Genomic DNA, 19,887 nt, shown 5'->3' with positions numbered 1-19,887 from the left:
CTAGATAATTTCTTGCCGATATTTTTCTGCCTTTTACATTTTTCTCTTTCTTTCAAAACGTAAAAATGGATAAAATCTTTATTTAGGGCCAATAGGTCCTATTAGTAATAGTTTCAGATGAGAAAATTTTTGCAAAAGTTAACAGTCGACGAAAGATGATGGACGGCGGTCGCCAAAAGATAGCAGAAGATCACTCTTGCCTCTGGGCAAGGAGAGCTAAAAATATAATATATCGTCTCCTTTCCATGTTTTGGTCAGGTGATCAATTATGTGTTAGCTCAGATAAAACAACAAACAAATAAAAAAAAATGTTGACCCGCTCGTCCCAAAATTGAACTGGAAAAGCAGTATGACAAATAATTCCTTTGTAGTATGAATTTACATAGACAATAACTGTTTAGTGTCTTTAAATATCATCTGTATTTGTACGAGGCTAAGAAACAGGTGTAATGCGAGCTTTAGCGAGCTATTACTCCTGTTTCGAGCCGAGTACAAATACAGCTGATATTTAAAGACACTAAACAGTTATTGTCTTTATCCTGCAATTAATTCTGTATATTGTTTGTGCTTTGAAAGACACAAAAACTCACATTTTTTACATTTATTTTCGATTTAAAATCCCTTGAGGCCCGCGTAGTAATATTAAAATCACACATTCAGCTGAAGACGTGTTCGCAAAAAAAGAATCTCGAATGGTCAACAATAATACATCGCTCAAGGTGAATAATTATCTATTTTAACATAACAACTAATTTCAACAGTAAAAACAAGTAACAAAACATTGTCCAATTTGAAACAGAAGTGTTCGAGTTGTCCTACGCTTCAGAATTTTGAACTGAACTTGACATTTACTTAACATGCATGCTGAAATTGACATGGTTAATTTTTTTACACATGTACACATTCAAGTTTTGAAATCAATGATTGTCGTCGTAGAAAATACTGCTGTTCATGTTTGTCTGTTATCAGAACATTGGTTTAATTCTTAATGCCCTTAAGAAAGTTTGAAAACAAACAGAACGTATAAAAGTAATCGTTAGTTCGCATAAGGTAAACCAATACGTCATTGGAATACGACTGCAATACACATTTTGAGGTCACGCAGGTTCATACAACACTCAGTCCGGCAGTGGGCGGAGCTTTAAAGCGATATCTGTATAGTATACAGATACAGCATAGCGATATCTGTAGGGCTGTATCTGTATAGTAAGACACCTAATTGCAGGATAAAATGATATAATAGCATGAATAATGTATACCTGGTAAATTGTTTCTGCTGTGTGTTTATAATCTTTATCATTGGAATGTATGAAAGTAATCTTTTTCCAGTTGAATGTTTTCAGAATCGACACAACACTTTGTGAGATCTGAGAATCTGTTGGCTTTGTTCTCCCAAATGTTGGATACTGTATCTTATTACTCACGTCAGCCTCTGAACAATACTGAAAAAAAAACAGTATAATTTTGTAAGGATCGCAGAAAACGAAGTGGTTTTGGATCTAAGAAAAATATTTTAAGAGTTAATCAAACAGATCTGTTAGAGCGACAACGACAGTTCTCTCGTCAATTTTGTGAAAGTATGTTCGACGATTACCTCTTTCAGGGAAGTTTAGATTGTATTTAACACAAAACTTAACACAACTGAAAGGCAAGAGAGACAACCGAACAACTTCCTTTGGTGTAAAGAAACCATAAATGTAAAGGTGCCCTTAAAAGAAATAACAGTTGTGATATGCTTTTCGTCCGCACAACAAACCATTGTAGGATATCCTTCATTAGTTACGATAGAGGCCAGAAGTTTTGATAAAAAAAAAATATCGTTGGAGAGCACATAAACTAAAAGAAATTAAACAGAATCATCAAATCCTGTCTAAGATTAACTTTATCCCAGGTAGCTTTAACACAGTTACATCGTTTTATAAAATGGAAATTAACAGATACAATGTTTTATTTGATTTATACCAATACCGAGGCAAAGGCCACTGGGCGGTAAGAATGTCGATAATTACAAATCGACATATACCAGTATTGTCTACATGACCCAAACTGGAACTAGAGAACTAATTTTGACAGTCTTTTTATATTGAAACGGAAATATTTGTCCTTTCCCAATCGCCTGTGTTCAAAAATACTTCATTGTTTTCACAATAATGTCATTTTCTTTATTGCTACATGATGGTATGATGTTCGTCCTCATCAATATTGTAGTTTATCATGTCATAGATTTCCTATCGATTTACTTTGGAACATTGTGTCATTGACATATGGAAACTATAACAATAAAAACACCCATCACATCTATTATGTCAAATAAGAACTAGAAGAGTTCACAATGGACAGTGTTACAAGAAAATCACAATGCTACTTCAGTATAGAAACCATTTAAGACCAACATGATATACAAGAAGACAAACCAACAAATAATAAACAGGTAAGATGCTTTTCTGGATTTACCTTCGTCAAGAACACTCAAACCTAACAACTTAAGAAGATATGTACAGGAGTTTTACCTTCATAACTTATATCACGCTTCGAACACACAAAATTTATACCGCTGCTGTTGGGCTGTTAGTTCCCGAGGGTATAATCAGCTGAGCAGTCAGAGCTTCGAAAACGGTACTGACATGATCTTTAACATATACTTAGTAAAATTTAAAATTCCCTGTTCATAAATTGAGAATGAAGAAAAAATTCATCAGGCAAAGTTAACTTAAATGAATTTGGCTATCCTGTTTAGGTCCTTTTTGGTCATAAAGGTTCTAACGTTGCAGTGTATTTACACATCTCTGGCTTTCAAGTGTTTAGTTTTGAGCGTTCCTGGTAAAGGTCAATCTTTTAAAGAGCTTCGGACGCATCGAATTTATATAGGATTTATCGTATTTTCTGGGATAGTCCTGATCAGAAACGCTTCAGACCTAAATCATTCGAAGCCAAATATATAAAAATAATTAAGTGCATCAAACTGAAAATGGACGATAGTTTGTTTAGGGAAGGTAGGACCCAAGCGTCACATTGAAAATAAATTGGCAGAACAATTACTACCACCACAGTGATTGAAAAATACATAAAAAAAGAAAAGCTTCAAAATATTGAAACGGAAACGACGGGGTATTGTGTATTACAAATGTAATTCGTGACAACACGGGTCGCAACACGAACTCGCCAACGTAGAAAAAGCTTACGCTTTAGAGACGAAGACGGCGGTCTCTAGCACGGATTTAAGTGGAATTTTAGAGTCACTAGATCTTGATAACGCTAAAAATCTACCCTTATACTTTGAAAAATATTAGGGAACGGCACTACTTTCAAATTTATATATAACTTCTGACTATTTAGTAAATGGGTTTGCTAAGAACGGTCATACCTGTAAGAATATTACGTCAGAGACAAACAAAACATTTCTGTAGTTATCTGGAAAAATTTTGTTTTAATGGAAATAACAGGATAAGCAAAAAGGAATATGTGATCAAAATTATTCAGAACATAATTTGTTAGAAGTATCAAAACAAATGTGTTATACACACATACACATACAAAAAAGTATTCGTCACAGTATTCTTCCAATGTCTATTGCATGCACAAAAAATACTAATTAGTCTTAAACGGATATTTTGTGATACCAATTGGAGACAGATGATACCTTTAAATAGGGAAAAGGCAAGATGATGCAAATTCGATTTTTACAACCAAAAAAAAAAAGAAGAATAATAAATAAAACTGAATAAATAAAGTTTGCGATTGGATAACAGCAATTATGAACAGTATATATTGCTTTTTGAGATTTCCTACTGCCTTTTTAAAACTTCTGCTGAAAACTTTTATTTCTTATTTTCTTTTTACATCACATGATTTTCATAATTTCACATTGATTTATCATATACTTCCTACATGTAAGCGTACGTTTTTCTTAAGTAAGCTCCAGGTCAAACGTTTGGAAACCAAAGAGGACGATAAAACGAATACTGTTAACATCTCTGCTAAAATCTGACATTGTTTTTATTTATCAAATGGTTCAATTTGCTAAGCCTTATTAGTTAAATTAAAGAAAAAAAGTTACTGAAAATATAAAGAAATTGAAAATGAATTTTAATTTGAGTTGGTTGCACTTACGTGTTGTTTTCACATTTTATACAGTATACTGGAAAATACAGCAAACATGAAAACCAAATCAGACGAGACTAAATGCAGCTATCAATAATTACATGTATCTTTCATAACTTTAATAATGGATAACGTACTTTTTTATCTTGTAAAATATAGAGCAGAAATAATATAATCAGAAAAAAAATAATGTATGGTAATCAAATGATAGAAAAGTGTCAAAATCTTGTTACAAATATTCAGATAGTCGAATAACTTTTCTGTAAAATAGGCAAATTCGTGTTTTCCACTCAATATCATGGATATGATAAAACCGTAGCATGATATTATGGTATTAGTAATTGTCAATGAGACACTATTGATCGAAGACCAAGGGAAGTGAGAAAGCTAATAGTTACACATCTCAACCAAAATACAATAATAAAATTATATTATGGCATACTTTTGTCTTTATTTTACATATGGTTCGATTAGTAAATCCAATATGTTTATATGTGTTGAGAAATTCCCACGACTTAAAACTTGAAAATCACTATGTTGAGAACCCCATTGAGAGCTAACTACTTAAGGTATAAAGTTGCATTGACTTCTATTTTAGCATGATATCGTTTGATACCTACATTAATGATTGTAACAGACAAAACAGACTAGTATTTTTAGCAATCTGAAGGAATTGACACGGCTTTCATCATCAACACTAAGACATCTCTTTAATTATCGAAACGTACGTATTTTATGTTGGTTTTCTTTAACTGATATAACAACTGGAATAATAAACTATCTTTAGAAGCAATACAATAATTTCAGGTTTGTGTATTTCTAAGTGGGTGGTAAATGCAGTTATGACGTCTTTAAAATATCACAAATAGAACCTTTATTCACGTACCCATTAAATAAAAAAATCACATCAACATTATTAACTGAAACAAAATGAAATATTTTACCACTATCAATGCATAAGAATAAATAGCAAATTTATTTAAACATATCCAGATAAATAAATAGTATAGCATGTACAATTATAAGCCTGAACAAATTTTGTCACAAAATCAAGACATAAGATTTATCTTAAAAATATGTAAAAAAAAAATAGGTAGTTTCAACAAAGTGTATCGAACAAAATAATGGCCGGAAAAATTGGACGGCCACTAGAAAATTAGATGTTGGGTAGGGCAGAAACTTTGCCTTACAATAGGCCATCTCAAAAAGTTGTCGCAAAGGTTCTTTTTGCTTATGGCAACCGATACAGTTTCACATTGCATTGTCATTTTTATAATTTTGAAATATGTTGTAGGCCTAGGCGAGTTGTTAAAAAAAAATCCCAAAATAAAACATAGGTCACCGTGCTAACCTTTGAGAAAATTGAGACTGAAGATTTTTGAAGTTTGTTTTCAATCCTACCAAATGTTGCTGTGTATTTATGCATCCCGCTCAGCTTAACGGATGGATTGTCATTAAAATTACTTTAAACCCGATTGCATTATGCAAATTTAATCTGTTTTATAGCTAGTACATGTAATTACAAAAGAGGATCAATTAAATCATTTTAAATAAAATTATATGAAATATTTGATTGTTGCAGATTTAATTTGGCACAGATTTTCTTTCCCCTTGAAAACTTTAATTTTAATGCGCTGAAAAATTCTTCCATCTAAATTGTTGCTTTTACATAGTTTGAAGTGGGAAAACTAATTTTTCTCGAGTATAACAATGACAATTTACACAAATCTGCATAAAACTGCAAAAGAACGACAAGTTTTATTAAGTCGCAATCATTTCATTAATTTGATTTAGATAGATCGCTTGCCTTTTCCGTTTTAAAATCTATATATAGTGAATTGGATTTATAAAATTGGATTAAGATTATAGATGCAGAATTTCTGTTTTTTTTTTATGTTGCATATCTTACTTTGAAATCAATTTGCAATATTATCTTCATTATAATAACATTACATGTATGTTTCATTGGACCTGTCTTTTGATTGGCTGACAACAACTGTGAGGCACTCCAATATCAAATTTTATTTCAGTTTAAAATACAACATTTATGACTGCACTGCTATCCGTGAAAATGTTAAAATAATGCAAAGAAAAACAAACGAAAAGCTTAATTGATATAACTCTTAATTTCATGGTTGTAGCTTAAATGTAATTATAAGATTTGAATGCTTCATTTTATAATTTTATAGGGTTGTAAAATTGTTGATCGTGCGCACATTTTTAGAATAAAGCGCTTCCGCCAAAATGTGCTCCATCAACGAACGCTTTTACACCTCAATATGAAAAAAGAGGCTTTCAATTCTTTAAAAAATAACTGCATGCAATAAAAAATAATTTACGAATATATTCCTTGACTACTTTACAATTAAGATTCAATATTCAATATAAATTAAATCATATTTCTTTTAAAAAAAAAGACCAACGGATTAGCCATTTACATTCAAAGCATATTTGCTAATCTAATGTTAACGAGTACATTTTTGAACAAAGTACATTGGAAAGCAAACTTTCAAAAAAACACGATAAAGATTACCACATCTTTTTAAATGCAAGTACGATTGTTTGTCGGCCGTTAGATTGTTGAATATCCATTTTCTACGTAGAGATTCAAGCAAAATTTAATCTGCTATATATCACTTGGTTTTAGCAGGATACGAGTACAATACCGGTAGGTAAAGAGGGTCATGGAAACTTGGCTTAGATACGATATACAATAATAAGCTTGTTTGGATGCAATACGTTTTTGCACTTCGAACGTTTATTTTTCGAACTTTCCTCCCTGTTTTTCTCATATTTTAACAAATGACTGTTTTAAAGCACGAAACTAAACACTTCTACTGTCGGGATAACGAATGATATATCATAAAATTCAACTGGGCTTGAGTTTCCTCTGATTCTCAGTTTGAAAAGATCATAATAGAACTTTGGCTTTTCTGTAATCTTAATATCAGATGCATGATTAATTGAGAAAAAATATTTTCATTTCCGTTCAGTTTCCAGTAGGTACTGTGAAAATTTTACCAATTACCAAAAGCCACCTTTTGAAAATTTCAATTACAACTTTCATCCGCTTGTATAATATATTGCGTAAGTCATTATTGGAAACTTATAAATTGAAGTTCGTGTGAGCAATTTATAAAACTGCTGTGATATATTCCTTTTATGAAATTTATTAACACAAAAAGATGACATTTTGATAAAAAAAAAGACATACATTTTTCTATAAAGCTATGAATTGATAAGCAATATCGTAATTGACATCTGAAATAGTTCTATAAATCTAAGCATTTCCGCTGAAAATAGTTCTATAAATCTAAGCATTTCCGTTGGAAAACGGAAATATAAGTTCAGTATGGATTTGTACATGTCTGTTGCAGCATCATGCATACATTATAAAACAATTATAGCTATGAAAAACTATATGCGCTAATTGATAATTTTATAAAAGTTTAAGGTCAATTTATATTTCTGAGATTTAAAACCCATAATCACCTCTCCAAAAGATTTTGACTACTTACGCAAAGCAAAAAATACAAAATGACACCAAGAAGTTCTGTAGATCTTCTGTACGTTTGAACCAATTGTCATAAGGAATCGATGTTAACCGAATGCAATAATTGTTTTTGTTGTCATTATAACTGATCGCGATTAATTTCAATTACTTTAGTTGCTTAAGCATTTCGACACATGTGTCATGAAAGTGATCTCAATTTTTTATATTCACTTTGTAAAAAGGAATGTCTTAAAAGATCAATCCAAATTATAGAATTCATTTAAATGTAAAATGAAAATTGTCTTTGAACATTAAATGAAATGAAAATAGATTGCAATCTTTTTAAAGAAATATAACCAGGGTCTATAATTTACTTGTTACCTGAATGTCAAAGTTGGGTTATGATGATATAAATGTCTTCCATTCAAAATTATCTCTGCACTTTTTCCACGGTGAAACAATTTATAATTATTTTACAAAAAAAACGTTTTGTAACAATAAATGAATAGAGATAGAAACAAAGCTTTGATATAACGTTATATTTTTATTTTCTTTTGAGATATGATAAGAGAACAATTACAAGCTGTTGAATCAAACGTCGATATATTTTCCTTTTGTATGTATATGTCATAAAAACTTGGAAATACTCCGTATATGTACATAGCTACAAATGTAGACCATAGAAGTCTAGTAAAATGTACAAAACCAGAATTGAAAGCTAAACTGCAAAGATATACACTTTCGAAATTAAAATCATTAGACAAATTTAAAGGACAAATACATTTATTGCGAATAAATCTATTGATTGATTGATTGATCATTTTGTGTTAAACGCCACTATTTTCTATTAGTGGCGAACAGTTTTGATTGGTGGAGGAATTCTTACGAACATGCACAATACGCGAAAGACATAAAACTAATAAGCGTCAAACAGTTTTAACTGAAAACCCCCTTTTCTATCCTTTTAATACCTGAACAAACATGTTGGGGGAGGGGGAAAGGGGGAGGGGTGTCGAGCACTCACAAACATGATCAACCCCTCCACATTATTTATGTGCCTGTCTGGTACAGCAGTCAACATTGTGTTATAATCTTAATCATTATAAAAACAAATAACTATTTCAACAAAGAAAAACAAAATGGCATATAGACACTCTATCATCATAGACAAAGTACATAAGAAAAAATGGAAGACAAGAATACAAAAATGTCCATAGCACAATGACACAATGGCGGGATGCATAAATACCGAGCCGAGCCAAAAGTATATAACCAAAAATGGATTAAACAGTAAATGTTTAAAAAAAAAAAGACAAATAAAAAGAACACTATAATACGCAATTAAGATAACAAATAACGTTAGTACCTAGAATCTATACGTCAAGACCATCATGTAATATTTGTGAAGTTGATACGGAATATTTATCAACAAGGCTTAAGTATCTTCCGATGAACTGTTTTAGAAAAAGGACGTGACGCTCTTTGACATAAGATTGTTCATCATCTTTCTGCTCAGACACTTATGACGTTTTATAAAATCTGAGTAGCAGCTGCAAGCTCTTGAATACCGAATGAGTTGGGAAATGTATATCACATATGCAGGTGAAGTTGGTATATTGCTGCTCAGGTAGGGGAAATTTATAATTTCAAACTTATAATCGTCTCGTTTGTAATAGATTCTGGTACTAGGATTTCCGTTTCTGTCAAATTCGAGGTATAAGTCTAAAAATGAGGCGGGAGGAAGCCGTGTCTGTAGTTTCTTTAATTTCTAGTTCTGGAGGATATATTAATGAAACCCAATCAGAAAAGTTTGGATTGTTAATGGAAAGAACATCATCAATATTTCTGAATGTGAAATTAAATGATCTGGCTTCTTTGATCTTCTTGTTTTTGACAATTGTCTGAAGGAACTCCGACTAATAGGAAAATAAGAAGAGGTCGGCAAGGATAGGCGCACAGTTCGTTCCCATAGGAATGCCGACAATTTGTAGAAAAGTATACCTCCAAATTCTACAAATATTTTGTCAATAAGAAACTGATCACTTGTTCCTCTGTGTAGCATGTTTTACCTTTTGTTCACTATTAACAAAATACCCAAACCAATAAATTTAAAGCGACTGCTACCATTTTTATATTGAAAAGCATTGTGGCTTATTTCTTCTAAACGATTTTTCAATTTCACATGGGGAATGGTGGTATACAGGGTTAAAAAATCAAAAGTTTTGATATAACTAATTTCAGAGAAAGTTCGAGATTTAAAATTATCCAGAAGTTCTTTAGAATTTTTTAGAATCCACATATGGTTAATACCACTACGCGAGTAAACAGTTTCACAGTATTTCTGAAGACCCTCTTTCACTGCGGACAGAATTTTTGTCAATCTAAATGGACAATTTCTTTGTAGAACATGCAGATGAGCCGGCAATGTACCGTTGTTTGTACGGATTTTGTTAAGCTTAGGTATCCAATACAAACAAGGTAAGTCCTCATATTTGCTGTTCAATGTAATGTTCATAGAAACCATGAAGGACTAATGATTCGCCAAAATCTCATCCTTGTCAAATGATATGTTTTTGTATGTGGCATTACCTGAGTGCTCATGTGTACCTAATTCTTTAACAAGACACTCGTAGTAGTATGATTTACATACAAAGACAATATTATTTAAAGCTTTATCCCATGCTCTGGCATAGTCCTCAGTGGAATCCATAATTATTTTGAAGTTATGGTTCCAATTGATGTGTTGGGTTCTCTAAAATTAGGACCATGTGATATCACCTTTCGGAGAGGTTCATGTTGAATTATGTTTAGATCCCCAGTAATAAGATGGCCAGAGGGCTATGAATATAAGGCGAGTGGGAACAGTCACATGTCAGAGGGTTCTTTTAGGTATTCCTCTCAATCAAGGTCCTGTCTGCAATGCTTGCTTATAGTTGAATACTTTAGGTGCAATGGTTTTGATGTAACTGTAGGATACAATAGGAACAGGCTGATTTTGAAAATAAAGTGGAACTTTAGATATTACCTCTTTGTGATTAAAAACGTTGCTGATGTTGATGGCATCGATTCCTTTATTGGAAAAATGAACTGGAAGGAATTTCCTCTTTTCATCAAGTAAAGGTTCCGATCTAACTGGTTTATAAAGACGGAAAAGAGCTACATCACAAATTATACTGACCAGTCTGTACATTGGAGAAAATGTATTTATGCATCCCTTGTCACGTGTATAACCTTTCACACATTTTAGAAAATTAACAGGCAGTGAAAAAAGAATAGTTCTAATGTAATGTAACCCTAGCGGATGATGAAGATGTGGAAGAATGTCACCAAAGCTCGAAGAGGGAGATCTAGATTTGGAAGACATTTTTTACATTGAAAGCTAGTTCAAGGCCAATTACAACTTATAACTAAATCATGTTCCCAGACTAAAATATCAGTCAGTACACATTCAATGGATATAGTGTAAAACGTCATAAAAATCTGAGAAAGCATGACTTTGGATTATGCTAAAATTTAAGTATCGACATAATGTAAGCACCGTTTGTGTATATAACTGTATATAGGAATCTATATTTAATTATGTTTTAATTTATTAAAAACCAAACCAATGTTAAAACCGAAGAAAAAAAATACTCAAAGATCTTTGTAAGGTGTCAAATTGATAACCTTTTAGAATGAGTATATTCAAATGATCGATAGGTTAATTTGAATCTTATAAGCAACATCACCGTAAAAATGAGGATGGGATTTACCGTTTGTAATGGGTTTTCTACATGTTCAGCCAATCTTCCAAACCAAATCTTTGCATATATCTATGAAATAATTTATAGGTTTTAAGAAAAATTTTAATTTACCAGTGATACATATAGACAACATCATTGAAATATATTATGTCACCACAGACAATGGCATAGCGACCGAGATATATTATGTCACCACAGAAAATGGCATAGCGACCGAGATATATTAACTACGTGAGCTTATTTCGACTACACAGTATAAAAAATTACTTAAAAATCACACAATTGTGGTTCTAAATAGTAACCGATTTTAGCAATTTGATCTCATGTTGATCTGTTACACACCTTTCCTATGTTAGGGAAGGATCGAACGCTCTCAAACATGTTTTAACCCGACATATTTAGTACATTTGTATGTGCAAGTCCCAAGTCAAAAGCCTGCAATCCAGTGGTTGTAGTTGGCAACTGTCTTTCATATTTATTTTTGATTTATTATTTTGTACATAAGTCTGGCCGGTGGTTCTCTCTTTTCAATGTTTATGTCGTGGTCGTTTATTATAGCTTACTATACGGTATGGAGTTTTCTCATTGTTGAAGGCCGTACGATGACCTATAGTTGCTTACGTCTACGTCATTTGGTCTCTTGTTGATAGTTGTTTTAAGGCACGTTGTCATTATCCAAGTTTTCTTGTAAAAGTGTTCCTGGTAAAAGTTTTTGATGGATTTTTTTATAGTGACAATCGTCAAAGAAAACTTTGATCAAAAACTTTGAAGGACTTGGATGAAAAAGAATCTCATCCTATTTTCAAGAAACTCGGATGGACTTGGACGGGAATTATCCAATCACCTTTCTTTGACCAAGTTTTTGATGAACAAATTTGATAGTGACAACCTATGACTTGGACCAAGTTTACCTTGTTAAAGTTTTCATTGGCCTAGATTTTGATGAAAACTTTGATAGTGACAACAGATGACTTGGACCAAGTTTACCTGGTAAACGAAAACTTTGACCAACTTAACTTTGATAGTGACAACCGTACCACATCTACTTATTTTTGTTTTTATGACATGATTAATTATTACTGAAAAGAAAAGACATTTTGATTTTTGAATTGTTTATGCTTTATTTTTAGAAGAGTTACTTCTCTATATGCTCGACCAGATATTCTACTGTCCAGAGTCGGTTTGAGTTTTAGTCAATACCACTGGATAACCTGAATGCATGTGACAAACATAAATGTGTAGATTGAAAAATAATTAGTATAAAACATTATCAAAATTATTCGAATATTAACGTTTCAACCACGTTCAAATAAAAAAATAAACTTGAAAAATTATACATGAAGGTTCACACCACATCTTCCTCTATTCATATTAACAGCAAAACCAATATATACTGACGGATTATATTGTCTCAATAACAACGTAAGCAATATGCCTACGACAAACCTTCGTGTTTGGAATTCTTAAACTGTAAATTAACTAGTATTCCATAACTTGCATGGGTCTATTTTAGTGCACAGGAGATGTAATTTAGTCAGCTTTGTAATGGTTGTGTGAGTGCCACGTATTTCGATTTGAAATTTGTTTTTAGTTCTGTGTTATTAAACTATGTCTTTATGTTAAGCTTCAATGTCATGTCTGACCTAACAATATTCAGACAAGTATCTTTATCTTTCCGTCGCAGTCCCTATAAAAGTCCACTGCTTGATGGAAACATAAATCATTTCCTCGATTTAATCGCCTGCCTAAATTTGTTTAACAGGAATGGCGCGTAGCTATACTGAACCCTTGTCACTTATTTTTATTTCCGAACACCATAAGCATTCTATCATATGGAACCGGAAGTTAATTACTTTGCTGAAGTAATCTGAGTTATCAAAACGTTTGTTACAATCATACTTGATTGTGCAGACATTTGTGTTATTTATATAGTCTTCAGAACAGACAAAGATCATAAAAAGCCAATTAATCATTAAAAACCGATACATTGTGATAATTAATATCATAAACCAAGAAAAATTTAATTAATCGTTTTCCGAGGGAGAAAACATTTAAATCAATTTAGAAAAAGTTGTATGTCTTCATTCAAGTATTTTCGTCAAGATTAGTCGGTTACTCACATTTGCACTGTAACTAATCAGTCTATTTTGAAAAGGCTTTATAAACAGTAAACTGTAGCTGGAAAATCTCGAGTGGTTTTTAGCCAATTATTATTTCTAACCAAATATTTATAATGGTCCCTGTATTCTAAAATAGCAAATCCTGTAAAATCACTGATTGCAATGCATATATAGTTTATCCTCGGAACAAGAAAATCTTCATCAAATATAGCCGTGAGAACAGAGCTAGGCAGATACCCACTAGAGATGCATAGAAAAACTCCGAGTATACTTTACCTAACAAGATTACTAATTCTGAAATTAATCCATTATTATATGAATCCTTTTTACTTTCTAAAAGTTTGGATGAATCAGGTTGCTATTTCTGGTTTATATGTGTTAAAAATATTTTGAAAGAGGTAAACATAGAATTACCCATTCTTGGAGGAAACAAAGGAAAAAATTACTCAAAGTTGTTAAAAAAAAACTTAAAACACCAATTTTGAAATTCTACAATAATATATTTGAACAAAAAAAGTAAATTATATTTATATGAAAGTTTGAAGCAAAATTTAGAAATGGAAAATTACTTAAACTGAAAGTCTTTTGAAAAGAGAAGTATCATAACAAAAATGAGAATTAGCGACCATAATAAAAGAAAGACATTTAAAAATATATTAAGAAAAAAGACTATGCCCATCCTGTAAAACATTGGAGGATGAAGCTCATTTTATTTTATACTGTAAAAAAAAATTCTAAACTAAGAGATAACTTTTAAGGAAATGTAGTTAAACATATGCCAAATTTTATGCCCTGGCAAGAAAATGAGAAAATTAAATATCTTCTTTGCCCATCAACCTCAAAAGAAGTAGAAGGCTTAGGGTCCTTTTTTAAACAGGCATTAGAACTGTGGACAGAGGACTCTTGATTTATTTATATAGATATGTAAATAGATTGTTTTGCTTTTTTTACTTATAGATGTTTTATTGGATATGTTTTCCTATGGGTTTGTTTTTGTCTTTTTATGTATGTTTGAATTCATATAATGTTTATATGTTATCTCTTTGTATGTTAATGTCACAAATCTTTTTAAAATGATTTATATGGCAATTATTTGATTTGTTATATAAAGATGTTCTTATATCACAGTACATGTTGGCATGTTGGGAGGATATTATCAAAGTAAAATCTATTACATTTAGTAGAAATATTCATTCAGTAAAAATCGATTCTAAATATAAAAATAAGAAGATGTGTTATGATTGCAAATGAGACGTAGATTTACATTAATTCATTTTTCTAACACTTTTGTAAATGTGAAATTCTACTGAAAAATTAAATTGTAAAAATATTATAAAACGTAATAATATCATACCATGTCGTCATGTACCTAGTATATTTCTGTTGTGTCATTTCTTATTTTAATGTAAACCATAAAGGATGGCCAGTCCTTAACAATGCAAAGTTTTGAAATCTGAATATCAGTTTGGTTATAAACCAAAATCGATTAAAGCTGCCTTCACAATTTATCTTTCAAGTAAAATGGTACTCATGGGTGCAAAAAAAAAGTTTACATAGACAACGCCATGGCCTTGTCCGTCGTGTTTCTTGAGACAAAAAATCAGATAATTATTAATTTGTTTAGAAGATAGTCATGCACGAGGAAAAGGAGAACGGGATAAAACGTTGATTGAATGGTTAGTGTTTAACGCAACTTTCATCACTATTGTGCTTTTTTGTGGCGGTCAGTTTTATTTGTGTAGGAAGCCGGAGTGCCCGGAGAGAATCACCGACCTGCCGTAGGAAAATTCACAATCCTACCCAATTAAGATCGTAGTCGAACACACTTAAACGTGCCGGATACGAACTCAAAACCTTAGTGTTAACAGGTTACTAGCAATCAAAGAAATTGAACTTAATACATCTACATTCAAGATTTCTTTTAAATTTAGTCAAGTATCCATTAAAAAAAAGACAGGTTTCTTGTATGGTTTCAAGGATTGTGATCGGATTTATCTCTGTACAAGAACAATAATAAGCTGAAAATAGTCTGCAGACTTTCTTTTAGTCAAAGATTTAAATTTGTTATCGTTGTTTTAGACTTTAAAAATTACGTTTCCGGATCTGCTGGTGAGTCAATAATCATTTTGATTTTTTAATTACCAAAATTGTGTGTACGGTAATCCTTCAATCTGAACATGAAATACAAAAATATACTTTACAATATTGTCAATCATTATCAGATGTCTCCCTACTTTTTGAATTTTGACTGTTTAAGTAAAGTATAGTCTTGTTTATACAGACCATACAATGTAGGACACAGTCAAAAGTATAAGAGATCATTAACGAACAATCTTTTCTGAACTGGATTTGACTTCTTCCTTTTTGGATAATTGTTTTATATCAATTCACTGTGTAAAAGGTTTAAAGGACAACTTATCTTTGGGGTTATTATTACATAGGTTTATTGTTTGTAATTTTTTTTTTTTAAATTCCAGATTTTAGATATATTACGTTCTTCAAATTATCAATATCTCTGATTCTCATTATTTTCGCTTAGCTAATCGTCTAGTTATAAATGGTTTACTTTCTAAAAACTTTGGTAATGATCTCTTTAAAAAAGATGTTAATGACCTCTCAAAATCAAATAAACACGATTTTAAAATTGTAAAACCGAATCGTTCTTATTTTATCTTTGCAAACTTACTTGATGAAAAATCAACCTAGTTATTGAATTTTTTTTACATCTTTTTACAAACCCACTGTGTCTGATAGAAGTGGAAGACATGAAAATGCAGTAATTTTAGATAATGTCAATCAGCGCATCTTTATTTGACATAATACGTTAGAAATTTCAATTTCAGAGAATTCAGATTCAATTCTAAAGTTTGTATCATGATCAGTCATAGAAATAGGAATTCATAAGAAAATTACTTTCTAATAAATACAAATACCTAATATCAATATCCGTACATAGAGTTCAACGCTCAAATTTTAAGATATCAATTTGCTTTTTAATTTTACTGGATATTTACTTAAAACTGACTATATTCCACTGTAAGTATATATATATCCTAGTTTATTGTCAACGAACACTAGGTTTAGCTCGAAGTTACTGTTTTCTAATTATTTGTAAAACAGCAAACAGTTTGTTGAAGTATTTAAATTGTAGATGTAAATTATAGAGACTTATTTAGATATGAACTCTAGAATACGTCAATCTGTGACCTTCATGATTTTACTAAATTGCATGATTGATAGTTCTTTGGTTTGTTATTAACAAAAAGCAATTTAAGAACAGAAGAAATTATGCAAAAAATGACTATTTTTGTTTTTTCTTTAAAATGCTATAAATATATATAGATATTTTAGTTCTTATAAAATGATCTATCTTTTTCCATAAATACTTTCCTAGTTACAAACAACACAATGTCTCACCTTAATAGATCTTATCTAAATATGAACACAGTTGATTATAGTGTAGACAAAATAATAATAACTATTATTACAATGGCATTATAGTAATACTAATTATAGTATCAATATTAGTAATTAAGATTTTTGAATACAATGAAACAAATGAATAAATACATAGATAATAGGATTTCCTCTCTCTCTCTCTCTCTCTCTCTCTCTCTCTCTTTGAAGGATAGAGTAAAATCATCGTTATAGACATTGACATAAAGATGACAATGATGATGATATTAAATAAACGTCGATTCCAAAGGGGAAACGAGAAACTTTAGCCAATATATACTGAAAAATTATTTAATCTATGTTACACTTCATAACTTACAGATATAAAACATCAATGAAATAAAAAAAATATCCAATTTACATATTTATAAGGATTATCTATGTCCAATTCAGAATCATTACGTATGAAATTGGTTCTACTTCTAATACAATTAAATCGTTTATGTGAGTAGAATAATAACACATAAAACGTGGTGATAAGACGATTTATAATGAAAATACATGTTCCAAAATTAGTCATGATAACATAGGCTACCTAGAAGATTTTACGGGTTTTAAGTCAATGTAAAATTTAAAAAAATTGTTTGATACGTAGAATTTTTATTATGATTAAATGTTTAATGAAGCTCTGTCATGTTGTATATCTTTGTTTTTTCATGGTACAAAAAAATGAGATGTACGATAGTCGGCAATGCGGAGACACCAAACCAATATCCCAGGCAAAATTTCAATAATATAATTATAATTCCACTGTTTTAATGACTAACAGCCATTAATTCGGTAAAGTGTGAGATACATATCCCGTCACAGACAAAACCATATTATTATAGAACACAAGACAAAACCATATATTTATAGATCACAAGAAAAACTGTCAGAACTAATCTTAATCATTATAACGGAAAATTTTCCTTGTCATAAAACGTATCTTTACAATAACAATTAAAGGCCCTGTTGCTGCAACTTAAGTACATTCTTATGTAAGATGACGGAAAATCATCGCGCAAAGTTAACAAATGAAAACAAAATGATACCAATATCCTTATGTTACGTGTTTCTGTCGTTATCAGGTCAGATCCAAACCAAACCAAACCAAATAGATATAAGAAATGTATGAACACCAAAACATAAGGGAATGCATGTAAACAAGCAAAAAGTCTAATAATCACTGACAACATTGTCTAATAAGTTGGAGCAGCCTGAAGGGAAAACAAATTCATAAATAGTCCTTATTAGTGCAGAAAAATACTCAGAGTAATGTAATTTTTCGTGTGTTTTTGGTTTCTGACTCACTGACATATACACGGCTGATATCTTCTATAATTTTACATTAATAACTGCATGCAGTGCCACTTGTTTTAAATTATAATTTGTCGATTACCGCTGAAATCAATCGTATATCTAAAAATCCTGTCTATCACTATAGTAAATTCGGACCATACTAAATGTATACATGTCTGTTAATTGTATATGCTTTTGCGAACTATAATTTCTAGTCCACGGACATTCCACTTAAAAAGGTACGTAAAAGATGGGAATTTGTATAGAATATATTCTTCTCTTTTGGCAAACGAAAATATTAATAACATGTGAGATAAGATAAGTAAGATAAAAAGGGGATAAAAAACATATATATCGAAGAGTGACAGACAACATCATGGTTAAAAGGAGAAAAGACAAAAAGAAAAACACAAGTCAAACCTACACACATACCAAGTTGTGCTTATTTTGTGCGTGATTTCCTCTCCTCATATTTGAAGGAGAGCATACAAGTATTAACATATCATTAAATTTATGAAAAAAGTACTTACATATGATACCATAGGAAGATTGAATGAAGAAGCTATCCTCCCTTCGTGTATACATGTTTCCTGAGGTCCAATATAAACAGAAATATTATATTTCAACAGTTCCACTGTTTGCCGAATACTTTCCTTTTCACTTCCATAAGTTTCTGCAGATATGAAAACTAGTTTATGATTTGGTAATATGGTCGAGTCTGAATTAATTTCGTCCAATGCAAAAGTTAAAGCACCTGATATAGATTGGCCAGGGCGTTGGTAGTATTTACCTAGTTGTTCCGATCCCGTTAAATATCCTAAACGGATAACGTTACTTCCAGAAGTAAATGTCACAAATCCATAACACATCACCACAAAACAAATAAAATTTATCATTTTCGTTAACTTTCATTATCCATATATGCAATCACAACAATATTTCTGTAGCTTCGTCTGAAAAAATAAATATAAACTTATTCACGCCATATTCATGCATGCATATTGAGTAATTATCAAAGACGCAGAAAAATTTGCCGCCCCGATAATTTGTTTCTGTGGCGAATATAACTATAATGACTACTTTTAACGTCCTCTGAGAAAAGCAAACGAAGTCAGCATCACTGATGCAGGAGATTATATAGACTATCGAGTTAACGTGAACTTTGATTTTTCACAAATGGCAAATTAAATTACTATTTTTTCTCCAACAGAGGATAAAGTAAATGATCCGAAGTATTAGTTGTTTGATAACTTTGTTTTCTCATAGAAATTAATTAGCTGTTAAACTGTTATATCTGAAACGTTCAAAAATAGAAACAAAATTAAATAGATTTGTTTTCATAAGTCACTTAACACACGGAGTGTAGATACAGTTTAATTAACTTTCCAGAGAACTTTCCTGGCTATATCACTGAGAAATCACTGAGATATATTTAAGCTCCCAGTATGCAGTTACATTTTCGATGTTGCTCTCCAAGACTTTGAAGATAAAAACTCGCAGCATAAAATTACCTCCTGTTAATTTTATTTCCTAGTAAGACTGAAAACTATCATTCATTGATAGCTTGTAATTAGTTGACAGTTCTAAAATCCCTCTCTTGTTGAAAATAGAGCTGAACTATGTTTTATATCGAAAGTAAATCAAACACCGACGGATTGTATCATATTAAGCATGTTACTGAATTTGAATATCA

At 31.0% G+C, this 19,887-nt stretch overlaps 1 protein-coding gene across 1 annotated transcript in view; it reads right to left on the bottom strand.

The window, feature by feature from the left end:
- LOC127708142 (guanylate cyclase 32E-like) overlaps window positions 1-19,132 on the bottom strand; it is an 89,000-nt gene extending 69,868 nt beyond the window's left edge. Inside the window, exons 1-2 of the mRNA XM_052212981.1 lie at window positions 18,725-19,132; window positions 1,260-1,442 (exon numbers count right to left, since the gene is read on the bottom strand). Coding sequence (XP_052068941.1) covers window positions 1,260-1,442; window positions 18,725-19,090 — 549 coding nt within the window. The 5' untranslated portion in view covers window positions 19,091-19,132. The remainder of the gene's footprint in view (window positions 1-1,259; window positions 1,443-18,724) is intronic.
- Between the last annotated feature and the right edge of the window lie 755 nt (window positions 19,133-19,887).

This window comes from Mytilus californianus, unplaced genomic scaffold (assembly GCF_021869535.1).
Source record: "Mytilus californianus isolate M0D057914Y unplaced genomic scaffold, xbMytCali1.0.p SCAF_7, whole genome shotgun sequence".
NCBI lineage: Eukaryota > Metazoa > Mollusca > Bivalvia > Mytilida > Mytilidae > Mytilus > Mytilus californianus.
This window is presented reverse-complemented; position numbering and strand designations above follow the sequence as displayed.